Consider the following 26,841-nt stretch of genomic DNA (forward strand, 5'->3'; position numbering starts at 1 on the left):
CTTTCTGCATCTGAGAACTTACCCAGAAATACAGTGTAAAGTGTGTCATTTAAAAAGGGGATATCCAAGGTTTGGAGTTATGTGCAGTTGGATATGGGTAAAAAATATGGGTCCATATGTTCTTCACAGGCTTCTTAAATGCACAGATGATAGAAGAGCTGAGAAGTAAATTTCAAATTCACCTGTTATCGATTTAAAAGAACTGTCTCAATTTAGTCTGCATGGGAATTTAGACTTTTGGAGAAGGTGAAACAGGGGGAGGAGACTTTACCAGATCTTAGAACCTAAGGGATTCAATTAAAGAAAACAGAGTGATTTAGGTAGTGAAAAGCCCAAGCTTGGTAGGAAGCCCTTGTTATATGCTCTGTGCCTTTATTTCCTTACGATTAGTCTCTAGGTCTGTTAATGGGAGAAAGATAGTATGTGCCAGTGGTTTTTTTTTTTTTTTTTTTTTTAAAACAGGGATTGAACTCAGGGGCACTGGCTCACATCCCCAGCCCTATTTTGTATTTTATTTAGAGACAGCGTCTCACTGAGTTGCTTAGCACCTCACTTTTGTTGAGTCTGGCTTTGAACTCTCGATCCTTCTGCCTCAGCCTCCGGAGCTGCTGGGACTACAGGTGGGAGCTACCATCCCTGGTGGTGCCAGTGGTTTGGGCAGGAAAATTTAGTAGTTATATTTTCTAAAATGGTGTGGGAAGGTTAATCAGTTCAAGAGATGGAGTTATTATGGCTGGAAAGAGCAGATGGTGAGGCAGAAGAAAACAAGGACTTTGGAGACAAATAATTGGGTTCATATACTTCTATTCATTTTGTGACTGGATAAGTCATTTCACTTGCCTGAGCCTTAGTTTCCCCATCTGTAAACATGGAAATAATGCCCACCATCTAGAATTGATGTGAAGGGTTATAATCCCTAATGTGGGCTGGGATGTGCCTCATTGGTAGAGTGCTTGCTAGCATGTGTGAAGTTTTGGCTTCTATTCCCAGTACTGCAAAAAATAAGTAAAACTTCTAACTCTTAGAAGGTGCTCTGCAAATGTTAATTTAAATGAGGGATTGAATTTAAGTTCCAACTTTGCTTTCGAAACCTTACCTTAGAGGGCATTTGAAGTGAGATTAATAACAATAAAGCATTCAGGCAGGTGGGGTCTCAGATCCCTGCCCCAGTCTCTGATGCATCTCACCCCTTCCCCTTTCCTGAAGTCCCTGAGGAATGTCTGATTACAATTTCCCTTTTCAGAAAGGACAATGAGGTTCACTAAAACCAAGTGACTTGTCCAGAGTGCCACACCTGCCTGTGATGGCAGAACTACAACAAAACCCCCAAGCTTACCATTCATGGGCTGCTAATGCACTTGACCTTGCTTACCATTCATGGGCTGCTAATGCACTTGACCTTCCAAACTGGTGCCATGTATACTCACTTTTGTTTGCCAAGTATAGGATGGAATATAGAAGAGATTGGTTAGAATAGCAGCAGTGACCCCCAAGATTGAAAGGACATAGAATTGAAGAGTATGCTCCTTTCTTGCCTGCTCTCTCCCATTTTCCTGTAACTTCTAGTTTTATTGAAAAATCTGAAGTGGAACTAAATTCCTTTTTGAACTGGCAGGGTAGAACAATGCTAAGGCACATTCCTAGTGACTTCTTAACTAATTTCCCCTTGTTTACCTCCATTAACCCTTGGGTGCCAACTCCAGACTGGTAGACTAGAACTTGTTATGGGTCTATAGTGGAGACACTGACAAGATGGACTGTCAAATCTGCTCTCCTTTATTCTGGCCTTTCTTAAAGTTGTTGGTTTCGCTTACTAGGGGGTGGGATATGTACCATTCTAAATAGGATACTTATGAATGGCCTCTGAGATAAGATTTAAACTGAAATCTGAACAGGAGTGTTTGGGTAGAGTGAACAAAAGTGCTAAAGTTGAGGTTGACGAGAGCTTGGGGTGTTTAGGAATTGAAAGAAGACAAGTGGCCGAAGCCTAGTGGGCAAGGTGTTGGAGTAGGAGCTGGATTCAGATGGTACAGGGCCTTGTAGTCATTGTATAGAGATGACTCTGTTCTTGGTATGAGAGGCAGCTGGGAGAAGGTTTTCAACAATCAAGGAATTTGATGTTAAATGGTAGCTCCAGAAGCAGGGAGGCTGTAATGCAAGGAGGCTGCTACACAGGAGGTGGTGGTGGCCGAACAGTGATTTTGGCACCGGCCAGAATTCATTGATGGACTGGATGTGAGGGCATTTGGTGAGGAGCAGAGGAACTAAGAATGACTGTAAGTAGTGGAAGAGTCATAGAATTAACAGGAAAAATCAGTTCTGGTTTGTCACTTTGTGCTATCCTTGAGAGTAGATGGCAAATGAGCAGCTGGATTATGAGCCTGGGACTCAGAAAAAGAGTATGCTGGAGCCAGACTTTTAATAATCTTGACATGACCTCTGAGGAGATAAGGGGATGGAATTCATGACCACTTAGTGACTTTGCTTCTGATAGGAGGTGGCCCTGCCTCCATTATTAGAGGTAAGAAGACAACAGGACAGGGGGCGGGATTGTGGCTCAGTGGTAGAGCACTTGCCTAGTGTGAGGGAGGCACTGAGTTCGATCCTCAGCACCATGTGAAAAAATAAATGAATAAATGTATTGTGTCCATTCACAACTAGGGGGAAAAAAAAAAAAGACGACACTACAGTCAGGACTGCTAAGGTTACCAAAATCTGGATGCTCAAGTCCATTATACAAAATAGTATTTGCATATAAATGTGCACATTCTCTCATTATTTCCCCCCTATTATCAGGGCCTTGTGCACTGAGCTACATCCCTACCTGTCATCGCGCCCCCTGCCGCCTGCTGCTTTTTTTTGTGTGTGTGGTACTGGGGATCCAACCCAGGGGTGCTACATGCCTGGCCCTTTTTATTTGGGGTCAGGGTCTTACTTTGCCAAGAGCAGATCTCAAACTTGAGGTCTCCTGCCTCAGCCTCCTGAGCTGCTGGAATTACAGATGTGCACCACCACACCCAGCACCCGGCTCCTTATGTTTCAAGTCATCTTTAGATTACTTATATAGGTTGAGCACCCCTAATCTGAAAATCTGAAATTCTAAATGCTCTAAAATCTGAAACATTGATGTGATGCCACAGTGGAAAATTCCATACCTGACCTCATTAATAGGTTATAGTCAAAACACAGGTGCACTAAAAATATTGTATAAAATTACCTTTAGGCGTTGTGTATGAGCTGTATATGAAGCATGAAAGAATGTCTAGACTGGGGTCCCGTCCCTAATCCCTAATGATTTATGTATACACAAATATTCTAAAATTGATAAAAATTTGAAACACTTCTGGTCCCAAGCATTTTGGATAAGGGATACTCAGTCTGTAATACTTAATACATAGTGATTATACTGTTAAGGGCATAATGACGAGGGGAGAAGTTTTTATTTTCCAGTATAGACAATTTTTTTCCCAAATATTTTTGATCCACAGACGGGGAGCTTGCATGGTGAGACTGTAGATTGGCAAGGAGATGAGGGTAAGGGAGTTTCTGTTTGGTGACTCAGTAAACAGGCAAAGGCCATGCAGTAAAATTATTATTGAATGTCCTTAGAGGTGGTGGCTCTAGGATATAGCCAGGCATCAATATGTGACTCTGCCAGTTATTTGAAGTGACTTTCATGCAGCCACAGAAATGGATATTGGTTACAGATGGGGTGGGAAATCAAGTCTGCACAACGGGAGGAAAAGAGCTGAATTGGGGATATTTGCAAGGGAGTGATTATAGTAATGGGACCCCTCACTCCTTTAAATGGATACTCTCATTAAATACATTGCAGTTTTTGTTCAGATAAGCCTTTTCTGAAAGTGTCTGCTGTCTGTTACCCTGTCTATGGCTACAGTCAGTGTGTGGATAGTGTGCCAATACAGGATGCTTCCAGTGCCAGGGATGAAGCAGAGGTAGCATCTGGAAGCTTAGATTTCCCAGTACTTAGAAATAATAAGGATCATGGAGCTCCGTATATGCTATAGCTTAGCCTCCCAGTTTAAAGATCCCCCGTATACACATCCGTGATAAGACTTCCCTTATTTGGATACTTCCATTTATGGGAGTTAGGCAGCATGTAATAATAGCTAGGCTGTGCCCTTTTGTCCTCTAAGCAGCAGCTCATTAGGACTGAGGTTAGAGCCTGGGTCTCTTGAGTGCTAGTCCTTGCTATTTAGGGTTTTTCTTTTTCTTGACAGACCCAGGGTAAGAGGCAGAGGAGTTGCTAAATAGACAAATGTTACTGTAAGCTGTTTTTTCCAGTGAAATGATCCCTGAAGGACCCTTTCTTTATTCTTAAGTGTGGCCTCAGCACAGAGGACATTGGAACTATTTCCTGAAATGCCTGGGACATTATAGAGATGTAATTTCTTTTGGCAGACTCGTTATTTCATTGACACAGGTTGATATGATCAGCAAAATCTGCCCAGATTTTCTCACAGAGGTAACTATTAAGCCAAACCTTCAGTTTGCATAATGTAGCTTTTAAATCCCTAAATGCAGAATTTTACATTTATTCCTATTAAATCTATTTTATTTTTCACAGTACTGGGGATTGAACTCATATGCTAGGCATGCACTCTACCACTGAGCTACACTACCAGCCCCAAATATATTTTTAAATTTATTAACGTGTTGGGGTGAAACCCAGCTCCTCTCACATTCTAGGAGAGCACTGTACTGCTGAGTTGTATCCCCAGCCCCCAGATATATGTGCTGGGGATAGAACCCAGGGCCTCATATTTTCTTTTCTGCCACTGAGCTATCTCCAGCCCTTTTTATTTTTTATTATTTTGAGACAGGGCTTTGCTAAGTTGCCCAAACTCGCATCAAACTGGTGTGATCCTCCTGTTGCAAATTCCTGAATAGCTATTGTTACTGACATGAACCTCTGTGCTTGGCTTGATTGTAATTTTGCTGTACTTGAGGCTCTGGAACCTTTCGATAGTGTTTTCTTCAAGGTCATTGGTGGTTGAGGCTGGGGATATAGCACAGTGGTAGTGTGCTTGCATGAGTATACCAGAGACATTCGGTTTGATTCTCAGCACCACAAAGAAACAAACAAAAAAACAAGATCTTTGACAGTGAATCCTCAAGTTTTTCCAGATTACTTGAATCAGTTTAGAGGCTTTAGGTCAATCAAAGGATGGTAGTGGCCTTAGGTTGGCATAGCTTAACTGCTCTTCTGTTCTGCATACAATCTGCATTATTCACAACCCTGAGTTTCTGTCTAGTAGACCTTGTTTGTTTTTTTTTTTCTTTATAGTACTGGCAGTGAAACGTGGGGACCCTCTACCACTGAGTTATAGCCCAGTCCTTTTTAGTTTTTTGGGTGCCGGGCATTGAAATCAAGGGCACTTGACCACTGAGCCACATCCCCAGCCCTATTTTATATTTTATTTAGAGACAGGGTCTCACTGAGTTGCTTAGGGTCTTGCCATTACTGGAGGCTGGCTTTGAACTCAAAATCTTCCTGCCTCAGCCTCCTGAGCTGCTGAGGATATAGGTATGCACCACAGTGCCCAGCCCTTTATATTTTTTGAGAGATGGTGTCACTGAGTTGCTGAAGCTGGTCTTAGATTTGTGATCCTTCTGCCTTAACCTCCCTAGTTGCTGGAATTACAGGTGTGTGTTTTGCCCTGCTAGACCTTGACTTTTTTTTTTTTTTTTTTTTTTTGTGGTGCTGGGGATTGAACTCGGGGACACTCACAGAGCTACATTTGAGCCCTATTTTGTATTTTATTTATAGACAGAGTCTCTGAGTTGTTTCGCTTTTGCTGAGGATGGCTTTGAACTGGTGATCCTCCTGCCTCAGCCTCCAGAGCTACTGGGATTACAGGCATGCACCACTGCACCCAGCTTAGACCTTGACTTCTTACAGGGGTTTTTGATTGACATGGGAAACAGTGACCCAGTGTTTGGGGGACAGTGTGGTTAGTAGCAAGGCAGGATTGAGATCTGTCAGGTTTCATCTCTGCCACTAATTAACAATATGACTTGGAAACTTTACTAGCCTTCCAAGCATCAGTCTCCTCATCTGTGCAGTGTGAGTCCCTACTTCCAGGTGAGGATTAAATGAGCCCTTTAATGAGATACTTGGCAATTGTAACTAGCCCTTTCGTGTGTCCATTATTCTCTAAAATTTGCTAGGTTGGGTTAGTGAGCACACCAGGGATCCTAGAAAAGAAGCAACATATTTGTCTTCTCGGGGAAGACTACTAAAGCTAGGCACAAATACCTTGTTTTAGGAGATGCTGGGCATTCCATGAAGACCAGGGTGGCCTTGTGAGACCTCTGGCCTAGTGATAATAAAGGAAAAAAGTCCCTTTGTACTCAGAGAAGACCTGAATGAAATATGGATGATGCAGTTTTCTTAGGCAGCGTAGAAAGAAAAAAGAAAATTCCCAACTCCTTCCCAACCTTTTCGTTCATCCTCCCAGGAAAGACCCCCAGGGACTTCTAGCTTCAGAAGGGAGTGAGGAAAGGGGTTTTTGGGGGACATGTTCTTTGAAAGGCAACGCTGGTACAAGGTCACAAGATTTTGAGGATTTTCTCAACTTGTCTTGTATCCTGACCTTCAGGGCTAAGGCTTCCCTGAGAGCTGGTCCCCCTGTTGCCCTTGAGGTTGGGGCTTAGGCAAAGGCCAGGTAGGCAGGAAACCAGAGCTGAGATTTCCATTCCACTTCCACTCCTGGACTTGGGCTGCACTCAGCAAGTGTTGCCAAGAATATAGGTGAGTACCCTGCAATTTTGTGGCTTAAGGCCCTTACCTTAGTGGCCAGACCAGACCAGAGTCAAGGCTCTGTCCTCTTGCAGAATAGAAATTTTGCAAACGTTGGCTGCCTTTGTTTAACTGAATGTTTAGGGGCAGGAGAAAAGAGTTTCTCCTGGGGCCTTATAGAAAGTGAGGTTGGGTGACAGGTGACATTAAGGAGGGGCCCTGAGGATTAAAGAACCATTTTTCCTGACTGTTTTTCATGCTGGTAGGAATAAGACAATAAGGGGTAGCTAGGGTTGGGAATCAGAATGTTCGGGTCTCAGGCTTAGATGGCTCTTGTGCTTGCGGAAGTAGGGATCCAGTAAACAATGAGACCCTGAATGGTCTCTGCTTATATATTTCTAATATCACTGAACTTCCACGACTCTAGGTGGATGAGTTGAGACATAATTGTGAAATGTTGTCAGCATCTTTTATTTTTTTGTACTGGTGATTGAACCCAGGCATGCTTTACCACTGAGCTACATCCTCAGCCCTTTTCCTTTTGAGACAGGGTCTCACTAAGTTGCTCAGGCTGGCTTCAACCTCCTGAGTTGCTGGGATTACAGCATCAGCATCCTTGTGTGCCTTATGCCATTCTTAGCCCATCCCCTCATGGGCCACTCCTTGCTCACAATGGCTGTAGCCATAATTGTGTATTGGACTTTTTCTGGAATCTAGCAACAGTGTGCCCAGCACAGTGCACCTGCTCAACTGTGGGCCTTGTGGTGGACTCTTGGGCCTCCACTTGATTGGTTTCCCTTCCAGACTTCCTACAGTGTCTGGCCCCTGGAACTGAGCCAAAATAATCTCAGCCACTCCTTATATGGCTCCTTCCATATAAGGTACTGTGGATACTGTTGTTTTCTCACAATGTTCTTTGAGATTTGGCTGGTAGGACTTGGGGGGGCCTGAGTTTCCTGAAACAGCTGGATCTTAGCTGCAACTAGCTGGCCCAACCTGCCTCTGGACTTCTCAGCTGCCCCGGGCTCTAGTCCACCTGGACCTTACAACCTGCTTACCACCTTGGACCCCTACAGCTTTGGAACCTGGAGAGCCTAGAAGAGCCACAACCAGCTGGTACAAGTGGCCTTGGGTACCTCTTCAGCCTATACTAGCTCCAATGACTGGAAACCATTTGCAGCATGTTGAGAGTGCTGCCTTGACCATCATGCCAGTCCTCTCTCTGGCTGGGAACGACATCAGCAAGCTACAGGCCAAAGCCCTTGCAGCCTTGTGGGCACTAGGCCTCTTCTCTCTTGTGGACAACTTACTGCAAACCTAGAGTTCAAGGTAGTGGTTGACAATCAGACAGCAGGCACATGGCTGCTGTTGTCCAACAGTCCCTGGAAGTGCTACTGTGACCCGCAGTGGCCTTTGGGAAGTTGGCATGTGGCCAACCTGGGCATTTTGACATGTGCTGGGCAGTGTAGAGGCCCAGCTCTGCTTGGCTGAGATGGCCATTGTGCTAGGCATCAGAGAATACCATGCTGGTTACCATGGCTGTGGTTATGGATGAGTGTAAGTGCAGGCAGGGCCCTAGAGGGTCCAGATAGCTGGGGAGCCCTCTGGAGAAGTGAGGAGGGCTACAGAAGGAGGTCAAGGTAGCTAGAGAAGGGAGGTTGGAAAGTTTCTGAAAAGTTCAATTGTCTACCCAGACAGAATTAAAGTATGGGCAGGGGCAAAGTGGCTATGTTGATTTCTCAGGGTCTAAATAGCCCACCCATCCCCTCCTCTGACCTAGTACAGTGGCGGCATCTGTCTCAACTCTAGAAACTAGGATCTGGCTATAGTCCTTTCCTTCTCAATTCTTTGGGAGAGGGTAGTGAAAGAAGAACCTAAACCAGAGAGACTGGCATGGAGTGGGCACCAAGGAAAGCTTTCTTAATCCTTATCTTTCCCCTCTGCACATATCAATAACTTCTGCTGATGGGCACTTAATTGAAACACTGCTAATGTTATGGTGGGGGACAGCCTGTGGGGACAGCCCAGCTGGGCTTCTAGGATGATTTTACGGATATTCGTAATCCCTGTTCTGGTCCTCCTCAACACCTTAGGGCTTAAATCAGGAATGGGTAAAGAGACTGGAAAAATAAAACCCATTGGAAAGTGATTCTGTACTATGTGCCTGTGTTAGGGTGAAGAAAACTTAAGTTTGTCTGGTTGTCATTGATGGGCAGAGGTAGGCAAAATGACTTTTTTTAGAGGGTGGAGAGGGTACTGGGGTTTGAACCCAGGGCCTTGTGAATGCTAGGCAAGTGCTCTACCACCAAACTATGTTCCCCAGTCCCCCCTTAAAGATATTTTGAGATAGGGTTCCACTAAATTGTCCAGTCTGGCCTCAACTCTCAATTTTCCTGCCTCAGTCTCCCAAGTAGCTGAGGTTACAGGCATGGGCCACCATGCCTAGTGAAAAATGACTTTGAATGTGGACTTTTCCTCATTTCTTCTGCCTAGACATCTCCCCATTCCCACAAGATAGATTTACACAATTACATAATCCCATTCCCTAGTTATTTGCATGGATACATTAACTCATGTTCCTTCTGATATACCCAGATTTTAGCCTAATGACTTTTTAAAAAATATTTTTTAGTTGTAGATGGACACAATAGCTTTATTATATTTATTTATTTTTATATGATGCTGAGGATTGAACCCAGTGCCTCACATGTGCGAGGCAAGACTCTGCCACTGAGCCACAACACCAGCCTTAGCCTAGTGACTTTTAAAAATGAAATGTGAAAAAGAATTTGTTGTTGTTGTTCAGCTGTATTTTAGTTTTTTTTGTTGCTGTGACCAAAATACCTGACAAGAGCAACTTGGAAGAGGAAATTTTTATTTTGGGCCCATGGTTTCAAAGGTTCAGTCTATGGTTGGCTGACTCCATTACTCTGGATCCAGTAGAGGAAGAACATCATGGCAGAAGGGTGAGATGGAGGAAATCTGCTCAGCTCATGGCAGCTAGGAAGCAGAGTGAGAAAGGAAGGGACCATGGACAGATACAGTCCAAGGCCACTTCCCCAGTAATCTACCTCCTCCAATCATGGCTCACTTGCCTAGGTACCACCCAGTAGGCAAATTATTAATCCATCAAATGATTAATCCACCGATAAGGTTACAACCCTCACAATCTAATCATTTTCTAAATGCCCACCTCTGAATATTGCTGTATTGGGGACCATGCTTTCAAAACAGGAGCTTTTTCTGGGAGGGGGCATTAAAGATCCAAATCACAATAAGCTGTCATTGGCTACTTCATTTTTTTTTTAATTGGTTAGAAACGCTGTTTGGACATGAGCCCCTTCCAGGGAATTGGAAGTAGATCTGAATCAAATGACCCACTAGGAGTGCTTGCAGGGTCTTTAGTATTGTGGGGTGAATTCAGTGTTAAAGGGTACAGGTATGTTCAGGAAGATTGGGGGCAGCTTTGTGGTGGTAACCCTAAAATGCCCAGAACTTTTGCCTCTAATAAATATTTATTGAGCATTATGAACTACATATACTGACAACACTTTTTGTTAATATATAGTACATATTTCAGAATATATTTTGTATACTGAGGCTATAAATAGTAAATAGAGGCCCGGAGTGTGGTGGCCCATAACTGTAATCCCAGTGGCTCAGGAGGCTGAGGCAGGAGGATTGCAAGTTCAAAGCCAGCCTCACCAAAAGCGAGGCACTAAGCAACTCAATGAGATCCTTTCTCTAAATAAAATACAAAAATAGGGCTGGGAATGTGGCTCAATGGCTGAGATCCCCAGAGTTCAATCCGCAGTACCCCCCCCCCCCCAAAAAAAAATACTGTCTTTATCCTCATGAAATTCACAATTTAGTGAGGGAAGATAGTCATAAATAGGAGTCACAAATATGTGATTGCCTTTGTGCTGTGATTCAAAGGAAGGGTAGCTGATGTTAGCATATATAATAGGGGAATTGAGAACAAACTGGAGGAGGCCAAAGGGGAAGTGGGGAAGGCCATTTGGAAGGTTGCTGCAGTTAAACTGATAAAAATGATAGTTTGGGCTAGAGTGTGAGCATTGGAACTGGAAAAATGGAGTGATTTGAGGTGTTCCAAATGGCCACATTAGATTTCCCTGTTCTCTCAGGAGACAGACAGGAGCCAGGAGTACTCCTTACTTTAAACGGAAGCTGAGGGATTTCTTCTGGGATCTCTGTGTGTATGCCTTTTATTGAATTCCTACTATGTTCTAGGACTAATTGTCACAAATTCCCGAAAAACTCTGTGATCATTATCCCCATTCCACAGTTAAGTCTCAGTTTAGGCAATGTGCCCAACATCACAGAGTTAAAGTTCTGCCTGCAAAGATTAGTTTGCTTCCATACACCAAGCTACAATACAGGACTTACAAGGTTCTGACCCCATCGTTCCTTACTGAGGTCTAGTATTCAGTTTTGTAGGTACAAAGTGGGGCCCTGAAGTCTACACCCGCAGAATAGAAGCCTGAACTCCGTTAAGAGAACGCGTCCTTCCTTTCGGAACTGAAAGCGAGAGCGTCGTTTTCTGTCGGAAGCAATAAGCAAGGGACCGGAAGTTTCGTGGCCCATCCCAGAGCCCGCCTCCCAGACCCGGGTGAGGCTGCCGCGGGCTGCCCTTTCCCAAGATGGCATCGAAGATAGGTTCGAGACGATGGATGCTGCAGCTGATCATGCAGTTGGGTTCGGTGCTGCTTACACGCTGCCCCTTTTGGGGCTGCTTTAGTCAGCTCATGCTGTACGCTGAAAGGGCCGAGGCGCGCCGGTGAGCGCGCCCACGCAGCCGCCGAACGCGGTGGGGGGCGATACGGCCTGTCCTGAGAACTGGGTTGCAGTGATGTGGGAAAGAAGTTGGGGCCCAGAAGTTGGGACTCTTGGACTGGGAGGAATTGGTGCCTTGAACTTGGGAGGGGTGCTATGGTCTGGGCATTTGGCCAGATCTGATGCGGTGGTTCTAGCCACGAGAGGGGTCTTCAATTGAGGGAGCAGTGCAGCTTGGGGGAAACTCATGGGGTCTCAAGGCTCTTCCCGGTTTTATTCTGTCCTCATTGCTTCTCGGCTCGCAGGAAGCCCGACATCCCAGTGCCCTACCTGTACTTCGACATGGGGGCAGCCGTGCTGTGTGCTAGCTTCATGTCCTTCGGAGTGAAGCGGCGCTGGTTCGCGCTGGGGGCAGCCCTCCAGCTGGCTATTAGCACCTACGCCGCCTACATCGGAGGCTACGTCCACTACGGGGACTGGCTGAAGGTGAGCGTATTGGCCCCAGAATGGGGAGCTTCAGACCAATTCCCAGGGCACTTAGTGGGCTTGCATGGTGTGCTAGTCAGATGTGAATCCTGGGAGGACGGAGTCCTTAGACTTGTGTTAAAGGGCAGAAATGGAAGATCCTTAAGCGAGCACACAAACCTTCCCTTCAGTGTGTGGAAACTGAGGTCCAGAGATGGGAAAGACTTTTTACTGAGATGACATTACATGATTCTTTGGTAGGATCAGAACCCAGGTGATGTATTCTAAGAATCCTTTAAACTATTAGTTTAGTAATCCCAGATTTATACATCAACAAGGACCTTGGTGAGTATCTGGTTCAACCATCTAATTTTATGAAATGTAATTAATCTTAGTGCAGCATTTAAACCTGTAAATGTCAGAACCTATGTTGAGCACTACAGGCTTAAAGGTAAGGTTGGAAAAGGACTGATTTCGCAGAAGGGACTGTCAGTCCAATAAGGGAGGCAGATATGTGTACAGTTACAGGAGGGTGAGTTCAGCCCTTCTTCCCTCCCTCTCTTCCTTTTTCTGACTCTGTTCTATATACTGTATAGAGGAAAGAACACCGGCTGAGTCTCCAGACCTACCGGATGGGGAAAGGGGCAATGTGTGGTGTCTGAGTTCTGTCACTTACTTTCAGTAGGACTGTGGACAATTTTCTGAACCCCTTTGGGCCTCAGTTTCCACTTCTGTAAAAAGGAAATATCTATCTCTGCTGTATCTGCCAACCACTCTTAGAAATAAGAGGGATTATCAGTTGGAATCATATGTGTAGAGATGGGCAGTTCTATCCTCTGGGCAGCCAGGAAAAATGTGGTGGCTGCAGTTCCTGACTGGAGTCTCCTTGCCCTGGCCTTAGGTTCGTATGTACTCACGTACAGTTGCCATTATCGGTGGCTTTCTGGTGCTAGCCAGTGGTGCTGGGGAGCTATACCGTCGGAAACCCCGCAGCCGCTCTCTTCAGTCTACCGGCCAGGTGTTCCTGGGCATCTACCTCATCTGCGTGGTAGGTTGGGTTTCTAATGTTTGGAGGTGCCTGACTGGGAATGAAATGTGAGCCCAGGCCTGACAGAACCCAGGAAGATAGTCAGAACAAGGGCTTGCTGATGGCGTGGCTGGCAGTGGTTGCCCTGGACAGCTTCTGGGCCTCACCAGCCCTCCAGGCTTCTTAGAACTAGCTGAGAGCCCTTCTTCCAACATTAAACCCACCAGGTAGAGAAGTTGGATTGACCATTCAGTTCCAACCCTGAAAGACAGGAGAACAAGATGGGGTGGTTTTCTCTTATGGGTTCAGCTTCTAGAGGACTGGGAAAGTGGACAGAGGAGAGGTTTGATGGGATTGTAGCTAGGACTCTGCCACCTAGAGCTGATGGAGAGTACCTTGGGTAGTCAGTCATGATTCTCCTTGGTGCTAGGGGAGGCCAGTGTGGAAGAGTACATGAACAGGCCCCAGGTACTTGGCCTCATCTTAGTTGCCAGGTATCAAACCCTTGTGCAGGACTCCATGTGGGATTCCATGGTATATTCAGAGGTGGGACCCCCCAGTGTGACTGTGGATATATACTTCCTTCCTTCAGAAGCCCCAGGGGGCCAGGCACAGTGCTGCACACTTGTAGTCACAGTTTCTCAGGAGACTAAGACAGGAGAATCACAAGTTTGAGGCCAGCCTTAGCAACTTAGGGAGACACTGTCTCAGAAAATTTAAAAGGGCTAGTGGTGTAGCTCAGTGGCAGACTATTTGCCTAGCATATTCCATTCCCAGCACCGCAAAAAAAAAAAAAAAAAAAAAAAAGCCCTTGGGGAAGAGGAAATACAGCTTAACCTGCTGGGGCCCTGTAGTCAGAGAAGGAAACAGGTCCTACTTTCAGAGTCCCCATTCTGAGAGAGGACTTAGTGGCCCATTTTGCAGGGCTGATTTGCAGGTGCCATCCCATGGGTGGCCTTCCCCAGATGGGCATTCCAGCCTGTTGGAGAGTCTTAGAGGATGGTGTGTCTCCAGGCCTACTCACTGCAGCACAGCAAGGAAGACCGACTGGCATATCTGAACCATCTCCCAGGAGGGGAGCTGATGATCCAGCTGTTCTTCGTACTGTACGGCATCCTGGCCCTGGCCTTCTTGTCAGGTTACTACGTGACTCTGGCTGCTCAGATCCTGGCTATCCTGCTGCCCCCAGTCATGCTGCTCATTGATGGCAACATTGCCTACTGGCACAACATGCGACGTGTAGAGTTCTGGAACCAGATGAAACTGCTCGGCGAGAGTGTGGGCATCTTTGGGGCTGCTGTCATTCTGGCCACTGATGGCTGAGTTTGACAGCAAGAGGCTGAGATGGGCACAGGGAGCTACTGCTTCGCTGGCCCTGTTGCTGTTTATTTATGCTTCTTGGTCTGTTTGATTTTTTGCTCCCCCCCATTTTTTTTTTTTTTTTTTTTTGCATAGTTAAGAGACAGGTCTCTTTTTCGGTTCCTGGCTTGTCCTTGGGAAGGTGGGATCCCTGAACTTAATGCCTCACGGGTTTTTTGTTTGTTTGTTTTTCCTGTTTGTTGAGAGGAGAGCTGAGGCCAGCTGCTTCCTGGGTCCCCAGGAAGGGGAGAATTTTTGAGAAGGGAGTGAGGCAGGATGCAGCTGCTGAGAGTGAGTGACAGAGGAAGGAAGATGGAGACTGGGAAGTACATGAATGGGAAAATTTTTCCTTTTGAACCTGGCAGATGCAGCTAAGCTCTGTGGTGCTTTTCAGACTGTGTTGACACATATGGCTCAGGCCCTGGAGGAGCAGAAGAGTTGGCAATACAGAAGTCACACAGTTCTTAGGGCGTACTGGGGGCAGAAACAGTACCAGCTCTTTGTCATGTACCTTGAGAACCTCTGGGATATGTAGGGGTGGAGCAGGCAGCAGCCAGCTTCCCATCCCTGCTGTCTGTTTCCAGCTGTATGGTTGGCCTGGTGGGAGTAGAGTGCCCTCCCAAACACCAGACCACACAGTCCTCCAAAAATAAACACTTTATATAGACATTTGGCTTCACTTTTCTGTTTTCCTCATGGGGCACTTTGCCATTGGCTGGGATGGATTGTGAGTTTCTTGAAACACCATATCTGGTTAAGCCCAACTTTGATCCTCCCATGGTTTCCCCTGTTCTGAAAGTTCCATAGTCCTTTGACTGTCTTCAAGAATTTCAAAATCTGAGCTGGGGTATAGCTCAGTGGTAGAACACTTCCCTAGCATGTGCAAGTCCCTGAGTTTAGTCTCCAGCTCCATAAAACAGCAAAACCTCAAAATCTTTACTGTTGTTTATACTTTTGATTTCTTTCACTCTTGTAGCTTATCTTTCCTTCCCCACTTGGGGCCAGCTCTTTTGAAGAAAACTTTAGCAAGGGCAATTAGAGGGAGTGAACTAAGGTTGTGTCCACTTCAACAAGTATTTTACATTTTCACATGAGGAAATGGGGGCTCAGAGAAGGTAAGCAGCTTATCCCAAGCTGCGGAGCAAGTCCAGCTACAAAGCAGGATTCTAGGTTAGGTGTCTAGTACCCAAGCTCAGTATGTCTTGAGACATGTTTCTTGAGGGAAGACAGGTTTCTTTGAGGGCCTGGGTTTTGTCACCAAGAGGGGCTTTTAATTGACCATCTCCCTATTTTTCTGTGCACTTTTGGACAGAAAATAATCCTAGTATCTAGTAGGGCACCTGACATGTGCTTCAAAAAATGGTGAATGAAATGTCTGGGCTTTGGATTCCTGCCGCTCTGAGGTATGCTGATCTTACAGAGATGACACAAGCTCCATTGGGGCTGGGGGACATATCCAAGTCTAGACTTTCAAGCCAAACCCACCCTGTGGCTTCTCTGGGCTCTTGTAGATAAAAGATGAGCCATTGATGTTTGGTCTTGCACTAGGCCCAGCCTGGAAAGGGAGCTGGGGGTGGGGGTGGGGCTCCCACAGGGGATGGAGGCTGGGGCTGCTCTTGGCCTGAAATGTCTTCTAACCTAGGGGAAAGCTGGCATCAGGTGAGGATATGATGGCAGCATTCATCCTCGGGGCCCTCCATCTCATTGTCTCCTGTACTCTGTAAGTCCCCTGGTTCTCAAGTTCTTGATCCCAGAGGGTCACTGCTAATTTCCTTTCAAGTGTGAACTGACTCACAGAAGTATTTGCATTTTAATCAAGGCCTTCTGAAAAATTGTAAGACCCAAAGGAATTATAGTGAGTGATAGAATACCAGGTGGTGTCTGTGTGTATGAGACAGAGATTTTGGGCAAAGGAGCCTCAAAATGACACAGAGGCCTAGAAACTGGCCTATTGTTAAGGTTAGCCCCGAGTAGGGCCCTCCAAGGCACCCATGCCCCAGTCCCCAGGCTGAAAATTGAAAGCCACCTGGTTGTGTCTTCAAAACCTTAGGCTGGCCCCCCCTCCTTGTACTTGTCCCACTTTGGTGTTCCCTCTGCGCAGAGCTGGGGCTGCTTCTTCCTCTGCAAATTACTCAGCCAACAAGCCCCAACCAGCCTGTGGCTGCCTGGGGTCACCCTCAGCAGGAATGGCTTTCCGTTTACCCTGGCTATCCCAGGGCCTACAGGACCTGTGGTAAGGGTCAGCTGCCTGGGTCAGAATCTGGCTTGCAGAAGGAGTCTGGCAGCCCCTTGGCATGGTTGACCAGTTCGTAGGAGTCCCGGATATCTGCTAGGCCAAACCAGAAGAAGATCCACTGCTTGTTGGAGAAGCTGCCATCACTGTGCTTGAAATACCTGGGTAGGGGGAAGGAAAAGGGAGCAGCTTTTAGGTCAAAGCTCATGCTCACTACTCACTGCGTCTGTTTTCAGGAGTCTATTAGTTGTATATTATATGCTGGATGCCCAGCTGGGACCCATTGTGTTACTTCATTCTTCCCTCAGTAGCAGCTGAGCCTGACATTTCAGGCTGTACTGTCTTTTCACAGAAAAGCAACTAAGACTCAGGGAAGTGAGCTAACTTGCTAGGGTCACACAGCTAGGAAGGTCAGAATACGAACATCCCTTCCTCTCCCCACTGCCTTGATGGTTGGTTCTTGGTGACTTTATTTACTTATTTATTTGAGACAGGGTCTTGCTAAGTTGCCCAGGCTGGCCTCGAACTTATGATCCTCTTGCTTCAGCCTCCCAAGTAGATGAGACTTGCATATGCCAGCGTATCCAACTTCTTGGTCTCTACCAACTGAGCTATATCTCCAGCCCCTTGGTCACTTCTTAGTGTCCACAGAGTAGGGTAGGGAGGGATAGGGGCATAGTTGTGAAGGAAAGAGAGGAGGGGTGTTTCATTGAAGGTACTGTGGACCTGGATTAAGGAGTTTGGCAATGGGGTCTGAAAAGAGCCTCTAGAAGGGTCAGGATTTCTTGGGAGAGACAGGCTGCTGCATGGGGGTTAGGAGGTATCACTTGCTTCAACGGAAGCAGAGATGTGGGCCTGAGGAATGTCACTAGGGAACCCCAGGCCAGGCCATTCTCTGTGGAAGGGAAACTAGTAAAAGAAGGAAAGCTTAGTATCTTTTTCTTATGGTGCTAGGGATTGAACCCAGGGCCTTGTGCATCTGCAGCAGGCACTCTACCAACTGAGCTATATCTCCAGCCCTGGGGCGCTCAGCATCTTGATGGTGAAACCCAGTCATGGCTGGCAGAAGTGGCAGAGGGAGAGACAGGGCCTACCAGGGATTGATGGGGTTGGTGACCCTGGAGCGCCAGAACAGCATCTGCAGGTCCCGCCGCAGGCATTCCCACAGCATCTGGCCAGAACCTTGGCCTTGGCGGCTGGAGCTCACTACAAATTTGTCCAGGTACGGGGTGCCCCCAAGTACGGGCTCTAGGGTCAGAATGGCCGCAGCGTTGTACCTGGAGCAGGGGGCGGAGAGCCAGGCTGGGACCTCTCATTGATCTGAAGTTGCCCATCAACGACCCTGGTCCCTTGCCCTCTGAGGCCCGCAGGCTCACCCCTCAGAGACATAGATGGAGTGCAGCCGCGGACGCAGAGAGTCCAAGTAGTCGTCCCGGAGCTTCTTGCCAAAGCTGGCGTTGACCAAGTTCACCAGGCGCCCCTGGTCTAGGCTGTCCAGGTTGCAAACTCGCAGCATCCTCTCGGCATTCTTGAACAGGGTCCCTGAGCCTAGGGTGAGATGAAGGAAGGGGTTAGGTTGACCCAGGGCCAGGCCCACTTCTCAGTGTATGCGGCCTGCTCGGGGCTCCAGGCAGAGAGGGGACTGGTGGCACAATTACTGTCTTCGGGACACCTCCAAAGTCAAATGATTTCTGTGGTTTGCCGATTTGTCTGTTTTTCACTCAAGGAGATGCTCTTCCCAGTTTGTACCCCAAGTTTCGCACATCACTTGTAGTCCCTCCTATTACCTTTAGACCTTCTCTCCCTAAATTTTGTCCTATCCCGCCCCCAGTCCCACCTACCTGCCCAAGTCCAGCCCACCTCTCCTACACTCGGCTATTCCTCCTCGGTCACGCCCCCTCAAAATCCCGCCCATCCGATTTCTTGCATCTTAAGTCCCGCCCATCTCCCTAGTTCTACCCAAGTTCCGTTCCAGCCTGGTCCATCTTCGCCTCCCACACCTCCACCTGGTTTCAGCAGGAGCAGGAACCCATTGGTGTGGCCTCCCGCTACGACTTCCAGGCTGCTGGAGAAGCCGGACTCCTGCACACCTACAGCCAGGCCAGACCGATGCTCAACCTCCCGCCTCAGACCCACCTGCTCACCTGCCCGCCCACCGGGGACCCTCACCCTTGTTGCTGAAGAGCTCCGTGAGCAGCGTGCTGGCGGCGGTGATGACAGCCGAGGAGTGGTGGGGCAGGCGGCTGAGCACGTCCAGAATGAGCCGTATCTGTTGCCGTTCTTTGGTGCTCACCCACTCCGCGTTGGTCACCAGGTCCAGGTCCGCAGGCAGGTTCACATTACTCAGGACCTGAGTCCCCAGCAAGGGGATGAGCCATGCGCCCTTAGCCGACCACAGATGTCTTCCTTAACCCCCAGATTGCGTCATTTCCCCAAGGACCTCTTTTCTCTGACCCCTTTATTAACTTACTTCCGCCAGGGAATGCTCAGATCTGGACGCAGGAGGCCAAACTCGTTTTTTTTTGTTTTTTTTTTTTTTTATAATTATGCTTTCCTATCTACCGGGCTTGAAAGTGACTGTGGCCGGTCCAGGAGGCGAGCAGGGGCCGCAAGGGTGGGGGCTCAGCTTGTCCTAGAGTCATGGGGTGGGATGGGCGTGCAAAAGGAGGAGCGCACCTTATGACTGCTGTTGCGCAGGCCGCCTGAGTTATTGAGGAAGATGATTTTGGTGGGCTGCAGCGCCTTGGCCAGCGCCGCGGTCACCTCCAGAGAATCGAGAAGCACTGAGCGGCGTGCAGCCGTCTCCCCAATGGGGCACAGGATGGGGATGCTGCTGGATTCCAGGCACCACTGCAACAGGTCCGTCTCCACCGAGACGATGCCACCATAGCTGTGGGCCAGACGTGGTGCTCAAGAGGGCCCCTCCAGCACCATCGGACTGGGGTAGGGTGGGCCAAGTAGCCTGCTCTGACGACGCCCAGGAGGGCAGGGCCGGCACTAACCTGGCATGGGGGGCTGGCTCTGCAGCACTCAGCACTGACCCGCCGCCAAAAAAAGGCACTGCAGTGGCTGCGTTGTGCCTCAGCTCATCCACCAGCACCTTGCAGCTCTGAGCAAGCTGTGCTTTGGCCTCCCAGAATGAAAGACAGCCCGAGGGCGCTGTGGGGGCCGGCAGCCCCAGAACCACCAGTGGCTTCATGTCCATGCGCTGCAGAAAGGCCAGGGCGAAGGCCAGGCTGGATACGCCCCGCGGGCACTTGAGCACCTCCTCATCCACCTGCGGGCACAAATAGGCGGTCAATGCGAGCCACTTTGGCCCTGAACCGCCTGATCTTTACAGCGAGGACCTTAGGTCCTCTCATGACCACCTGCTCAGGAGTTGACAGGCCCCACTTCTGGTCACTGGAGCCCACCTGCTCCGCCCTTTGCCCGTTGGGTCTTGCCGCTCCCTTATCTCACACTGCAGTTCCTCCCACCGCTCCTCCCAGTAACCTTGGACTCTGGGACACCTTGGGGGGAGGGGTGATGCAAGCAACTCCACTCTCTGAGCCCCTAACTGCGTCCATGGTGGGGGACCTTCTTCAGGCATCGCATCTGAGGGTTAGGTTCCCCAGGTTTCGACCTCAGGTTGCAAGGGAAGCTTCTGGAGCAGCGCGAGACCTCGCCCATTCCCGGCACCCGTCAGCACTCGCCGTGCCCTTTCTCAGTTCCGCTGTCCAGTCCACAGCTTGTCCTGCTGTGCCTGACAGTCGCTACACCACCCCTATCCCTTCTCGGTGACAAGGCTCCGCTCACCTCGATGACGGCGAAGGGCTTGTCTGTGGAGTAGTGACAGCTCTGGAACTGGGTGAGCCAGTGGCGCGCCTCCCCGGGGCTAGCCCCACACTGGTTCAGGAAGGCCTGGATGTCCCGCTGCACCAGAGAACGGCCAGCCGGGGGCGCGGGGGTTTCGGGCGGCGCCGGAGGCGGCGTCCACAATGGCTCGGTTGTAGTGGGCGACGGGACGCGGTCCTCAGCGCCCTCGGCCTCCTCCGGCTGGGATTGGGCACGTGCCCGCGCGGTGCTGAGCCGGCGTCCCGGGCTGGCACCCCCAGCGGCCCGCCGCCGTGCGCTACCACTCAGTCTCCGTGCGCCCCCAGTGCCCCGTGGGCCGTGCAACTTCCCGCCGGTAGCAGCGGTCCGCAGGGTAGCTGCCACCCGCGCTGTCGCCATGACGAGAACCAACCCCGCTCGTCCCCCACCGGTGTCGATCTGTCCTTAGCGCTGGGCACAGTGGGGAAGGGGAGCTCTTAACTTGTCGCTGGGCGGGGCTGGACCTGGCCGGGGCGGATCCGGACCTGGGCCACAGCTTGAGGAAGGTCAGTTCATGGGTTAGGGGGCGGAGCCGCCAGCATCTCCCGCCCTTAGAGGGGACGGTGCTCGCTGGCGAGGTACACGAGGCCCTGATAAAAGGCGGTGGAGCTCTTTAATGTGCGGCCAAGTTCGGTTCCAGGAAGGGCTTACGGACCCAAGGGTGGCTGTAGGAGTCAGCGGGGTCCTCGATGGTTAAAGGGGACTCTCACTAAAGCGAGAAAGGAGAGCAGGAGGTCATTAGCGCAGAAGGGACTGGAAGGAGGGGTCGGGAAGAGTCGAGGGAGGTGGAGTCAGCCTCGCTCCAGGGTGTGAATGCAATCTCCTGTGGTCTGAGCTCACGTGGGGTTACTAGGGTTTGTGACCTCCAGCCACTAGGAATCACCCTGAGGAAACTGCCCCATCCCCAGAGCACCCCTTCCTAATATTAAGGCTTTTCCTTAAACCATTTAAACTTAAAATCTGTTCATAATAGAACTGTAACTAGAAGGCCAATATTCCTTTCCAGATACAGAAGGAAGCCTTAAGAGTAAAGTCATATCGTGGTGATGCACACCTGGAATCCCAGATATTCTGCAGGTTGACGCAGGAGGATTGTAAATTTGAAGTTAGCCTCAGCAATTTAGGGAGGCCCCCAACAATTTAACAAGAGCTTGTCTTAAACAACAACAACAACAACAAAAACAAAACAAAAACAAAAAAGGACTGTGGGTGTGGTTCTGTAGTTAAGCACCACTGGGTTCAATCCCCATTACCAATAAATAAACAAGCAAACAAATAAATAAAACAAAGAGAGACTAAAACAATGTCATTAAATTCCAGCTGGATAGTGTAGCCTACTGTCTTGGAACATGGAAGGTTAGCAAGTGCCAGGTATTAACCACACCTGGCACCATGTGAGGACTTCACACACAGCAACGGGCACTTCCCAAATTGTAACTCATTTAATCCTCACAATGACTTCAGGACATATATGGTTATTATCCTCACTTTACAGATGAAGAAATTGAGGCATAGAAATAAGTGAGAGCTACGGTCACTCTGCTCACAAGCAGGGTTGTCTTTGAAGCAAAGTTTTTCTATTCAGATCCAGGCTCTTAAGCAAATTTTGGAATGAACTTGAAAGACTTGAACACTGTCAGGGGATATGGTTCTGTGTTACTTAACTGGGTTCATATGCTGCCTGAACACACCTCCCTGCCCTTTAAGTTGTTCGTGTCCTACACTTGTCCTACACTGGGTGGATGCCATCCAGTCTAGTCTTCTGTTACAGAGGAGGAATGAGACTATCTTTTGTAGAGGGCAAGTTACTTGGCCAAGGTCACCCAGCTTGTCAGCATCCTGGCTAGACTCTAGATATGTTAAGTTCCCATCTCTGCTCTTGTCTTCCTTAGGGTGGTTTTGTGCTCTCTAGGCTGAGACTCAAGACTCTTGGGGCACCACCTAAATTGGGAACGGTGGCCGGTGCTGCTTCCCTCCTGAGTGTTCCGGAGGATGCAGGGCTGGGGATGTAGATCAGTAGTAGTAAAGTCTATGTTGCGCATGTGCAAAGCCCTGGTTCCATCCCCAGCACCCTGCTATCCCCACAAAAAATAAATAAATAAGTAAAAATAAATGAAATTCAAAGGATGCAGTGTGAGGATACTGACCCTCTTCCTGGAAACTCCCCCCATTAACACAACCACACACACTGTCCCAGGCAGGAGACTAAGTGTGTGGGGGTGAACCTGACTTTCTGAGCTCATCATCAACTTTTCCATTTTCCTACTCAGAAATCTGGGTTTCTAGTTAAGGAGTAAAGCAGTGGTTCGGAGGATCTGCACTTATCCCCTGGGGACCACCTTCACAGCTTTCTTTCTCTTCCATCTTTCTGCCACCACCCCCCCCACACCCCTCCCACATACATTCCCAGAGCTTCTCAGAGCAGGTGGGCCTAGCCCCTGGGGCATAATAATTTTCCTCCTCACCCTCAGAGACTCCAGTCTCAAATATGCTTCCCCTTCCGTGTTCTCCATCTAAGCTGTTAATCAGAACACCCCTCTCCCTTCAGAATTCTTCCTCCTGTGTCCCTCTGTCTTCTTTGTCATAGATTGAGCTCCCTGGGGTCAGGGGTGCTGTCTGCCTTCTTAGACTGGGGGCTTCCTGTTGAAGCACCCAACTCTAAACAACTCAGAAGTTTCTGGCTGCATTAGCCCCATTTCCCCTGAGTCTGTAGGGCACACATGAGCTAAGAAGCTGCTTCCGGCTCCTTTGGGCTTCATCCCAAAGGGCTGTGTCCCCAGGCAGCCAATGGGACCCAGGTGTACCCCTAGTGAATGATTAACTCCAAGCCCATCGACCCTGGGGCCACTGTGTCCCCAAAGCCTCTTCCTGAGGATAGGCCAGCTCTGCCTGGGGGACTGGCCCTGCTTTCTGGAGACAGGTGTGATGCATGGGGTCTGAGCCCACCCCTCCAACCTGAAGACCTAGGGACCATTACTGCTCTGGGGCTCCAGGTTAATATTCTTTTTGCCTTTTTATTTTTATTTTTTTGTGGTGTTGGGGATTGAACCCAGGGCCTTCTGCATGTGAGGCAAACACTTGACCAGCCCCCCGCTTTTTTGCCCTTTTATGACTGGTGGTGTTTCACTTCATAGAGTGGAGCCTGTTGTCAACATGCCCAAATCAGACTCCTAGTTTCTCCTAAGGTCTTGGGTCTTGAGGATTCTGGGAGCAGGGACCCAACCTTGCAACTCTCCAAACACCTCCCCAACAAGCTCTTCTGCCCTGAACACAGGGACTGATTTGAAGGCCCAAGGTCACAATTTGGCATAGGTGGGCATGGAGGTGACAGGAATCTGGGCAGGATGAGGAGCCAGGGCTGACATTGGACAGTTCCACATCACAGCACCCAAAGGAGACACACTGCGGACACGTGGAGACCAGGAATACAGAGCCTCACTCACACCATCTATAGTCACACAGGCACACATTTATATACACTTAGATGCACCTGTAGACACACAGAGATAGTTGAAGACACAGCCTTGTCACCTGGTTGAACTTGAAATGTACCACCACAAACCCTTGATTCTGCCAGGTGAAGCTGCTCATTCTCTTTTCCTTCCTTCTCTCTAACACCTGTCGCCTCCCTCAGCTCTCTGCTTCACTGGGGAAAAAACGGGAAGCTCTTAGAAAAAAACTTGCCCAGTCACCAATGCCTGCACCCACGTCTCTGCACTCCACCTGTGAGTATAGCAGAACAGCCCACCTGACCAGAAAGCCAGCCCCTGCCCCAGTGCAGGCGACCCAGCCCCTCCTGCCTAGGGGCACTCCTCCAGCAAAACTCCCATCAGCATAGAAATCACTGTTATTTCTCCATAGAGACACAACTTCTTGCTGGGCATGGTGGTGCACGCCAGTATCCCAGAGGCTTAGGAGGCTGAAGCAGGAGGATGGTGAGTTCAAAGCCAGCCTCAGCAACTTGGTGAGGACCTAAGCAACTTAGCAAGACCCTGTCTCAAAGTAAAAAATAAAAATGGCTGGGGATATGGCTCAGTGGTTAAGCACCCCTGGGTTCATTCCCCATACAAAAAACCCTGACTTCCTACTCTACTCCCTGGCCAAGTAACTACTCCCTATTTCCTTGTGCCTTTTAGCATTAAAACTCCTGGAAATAGTGAACAAACTTGCCACCTCTAGTTCTTTCTTAGATCTGATCCCCTCAGGATGTCACCTTCTCCCTCTGCTGTTCTCCTCAAGGTCACTGGTGACCACCTTGCCCTTCTCAGCACCTTTGGCTCCCTCCCACCTTCGCTACACTCTTCTCACCTCGCCTCCCTGACCCCTGGCCTCCTACCTGGCAGCTGGGCTGCTTCTCCCCCTGTTCCTTTCCTTACTGATCTCACACTGGCTCGGGGCCTCTCTACTTTTTGTCTCCCAGATCCTACTTAGTCTCCAGACTTAAAGGCCACCTCTGAGTCGAGGACTCCTGCCTTTTACATTTCAGCCCACACCTTTTTTTCTGAACTCCATATTTGTGTCTCTAACTACCTATGGATCTGGAACAGACCTGTGATAGACACCTCATGTTCCGTGTCTCTAAAGCAGCTCTCTATCCCCCATCCTGTGGCTGGCTAGGTCTGCTTTACTCATATCTTCCCTGTCTCCCTGTTTGCTCTTAACTCAGGCCCCAGAACGTGTGGTCCTCCATGATTCTTCTCTGTCTTTCCTACCCCACACTCAAATTTGAATATATTTTACCCATAAAATACATCCAGTGCCCAGCTGCTGCCTACCTCCTCCAGGCTGCCACCCTGGAGGAGGAAGCAATGGTCTGCCTGCTCCCATTCCCATTCTTTTTTTTTTTTGTTGTTTTTTTTTGTTTTTGGGTACTAGAGATTGAACTCAGGGTGCTTAATCATTGAGCCACAACCCCAGTCCTCGGCCACATTTGTTTCTTTTTAATATTTATTTTTTAGTTATAAGTAGACACAATATTTTTATTTTTATGTGGTGCTAAGGATGGAACCCAGTTCCTCACGCATGCTAGGCGAGTGCTCTACCTCTGAGTCACAACCCCAGCCCCCTTGGCCACATTTCTTGATGGGAGATGCAAGGTCTCCTTGGAGAAGGGCATGTGAGGTGGGAGGTATTGTTACAGCTATCTGTGGAAAGCACAGTTTACCTAGCACGATTGTTTATAGTCTGTCTGTCCTTTCCCTGGATCCCACTAGAATACAGGAGGAATTCATAAGCGCAGACATCTCTGTCCTGCCCATTGGTCTATCCCAAACTTCTAACATTAGTGTCTGGCATGTAAGAGCTGCTCGACAAATATTTATTGAGTGAATTAATAAATGAAGAGAAACAGAAATGAGTGTAACCCGACTACACTTTTCGATCCTCCTGCCTCAGCCTCTCAAGTAGCTGGGATTATAGGTGTGTCCCACTGTGCCCAGCTTGAAATATTTTTATTTATTTTATTTTTGGGGGATATTTTAAAACATAACACAAAGGAAAGAAAGTCTGGCTCTGTGGTTTGTGGGGTGGGTGGAATCTGCACTGGTGGGGTTGACCCTAGGACTTCCCTCTCCATCTGTAATCCCAGCAGTTCAGGAGGGGTCTGGATGTCAGACAGTGGGGACTGTTACACTATCTTTCTACTTTTTTTTTTTTAGATGAATACAATAACTTTGTTTTATTTATTTATTTTTACGTGGTGCTGAGGATCAAACCCAGTGCCTCACATATGGTAGGCAAGTGCTCTACCATTGAGCTACAACTTTAGCCCTATCTTTCTACTTTTACGTATGTTTGAACATTTTCAAAATAAAAAAGATTTAATGAGTTCCTATATGCACAATAAGTGTTAGTTTTTTCTTTCAGGTATAACTTTACTCCATGAAATAAGTATGTGAAGTACTAAATACTTCGTAAATACATAGTGCAAAGTCCAGGAAGAAGCTCCTGGGTTTATGGATTTAAAAATTTTAGCCAGGCGCTCTGGCACTCACCTGTAATCCCAGAGGCTCAGGAGGCTGAGATAGAAGGATCGCAAGTTCAAAGCCAGCCTCAGCAACTTAGGCCTTAAGCAACTTAGTGAGACCCTGTCTCTAAATAAAATATTTTAAAAGGGCTGAGGACATGCTCAGTGGTTAAGCACCCTTGGGCTCAATCCCCAGTACCAAAAAAAGAAAAAAGAATTTCAGTTCCAAGTGTCCATGAGCCCCTTGTCCAGCAGGGGGCTCCCTACTCTGCCTTTTCCTCTGGCTGCTGCTCTTGGGTTTGCTGGGAAGAGATTATCAACTGTGTAAGAGAGACCCTTCAGACAGTAGCATCTGAGACAGACCTTCTGTTTGAGATAATTGT

General features: G+C 48.4%; 2 protein-coding genes across 4 annotated transcripts; one reads left to right on the forward strand and one right to left on the reverse strand.

The window, feature by feature from the left end:
• Window positions 1–11,300: 11,300 nt before the first annotated feature.
• Tmem101 (transmembrane protein 101) lies at window positions 11,301–15,077 on the forward strand. 3 transcript variants are annotated; one of them, XM_046442837.2, is made up of 4 exons: window positions 11,301–11,440; window positions 11,863–12,043; window positions 12,924–13,070; window positions 14,064–15,077. In XM_046442837.2, exons 2-4 carry the CDS (start codon window positions 11,900–11,902, stop codon window positions 14,370–14,372), a joined length of 600 nt encoding a protein of 199 aa, XP_046298793.1. In that variant the 5' UTR covers window positions 11,301–11,440; window positions 11,863–11,899; the 3' UTR covers window positions 14,373–15,077. The 3 variants fall into 3 exon arrangements, with proteins under 3 accessions (XP_046298793.1, XP_046298791.1, XP_046298792.1); XM_046442835.2 differs by having other exon boundaries at window positions 11,360–11,561; XM_046442836.2 differs by having other exon boundaries at window positions 11,366–11,474.
• Window positions 15,078–16,199: 1,122 nt separating this feature from the next.
• Window positions 16,200–20,948, reverse strand: Nags (N-acetylglutamate synthase). Its single transcript, XM_046442833.2, has 7 exons — window positions 20,437–20,948; window positions 19,644–19,918; window positions 19,318–19,531; window positions 18,811–18,991; window positions 18,018–18,189; window positions 17,736–17,918; window positions 16,200–16,802 (listed from the first exon to the last, which is right to left on the reverse strand). The coding sequence occupies exons 1-7, from the start codon at window positions 20,851–20,853 to the stop codon at window positions 16,649–16,651; spliced, it is 1,596 nt and encodes a 531-aa protein (XP_046298789.1). The 5' UTR covers window positions 20,854–20,948; the 3' UTR covers window positions 16,200–16,648.
• Between the last annotated feature and the right edge of the window lie 5,893 nt (window positions 20,949–26,841).

This window comes from Marmota monax, unplaced genomic scaffold (assembly GCF_021218885.2).
Source record: "Marmota monax isolate L192 unplaced genomic scaffold, Marmota_monax_Labrador192_F-V1.1 WCK01_AAM20220418_F8-fsc00205, whole genome shotgun sequence".
In the NCBI taxonomy this organism is placed as follows: Eukaryota; Metazoa; Chordata; class Mammalia; order Rodentia; family Sciuridae; genus Marmota; species Marmota monax.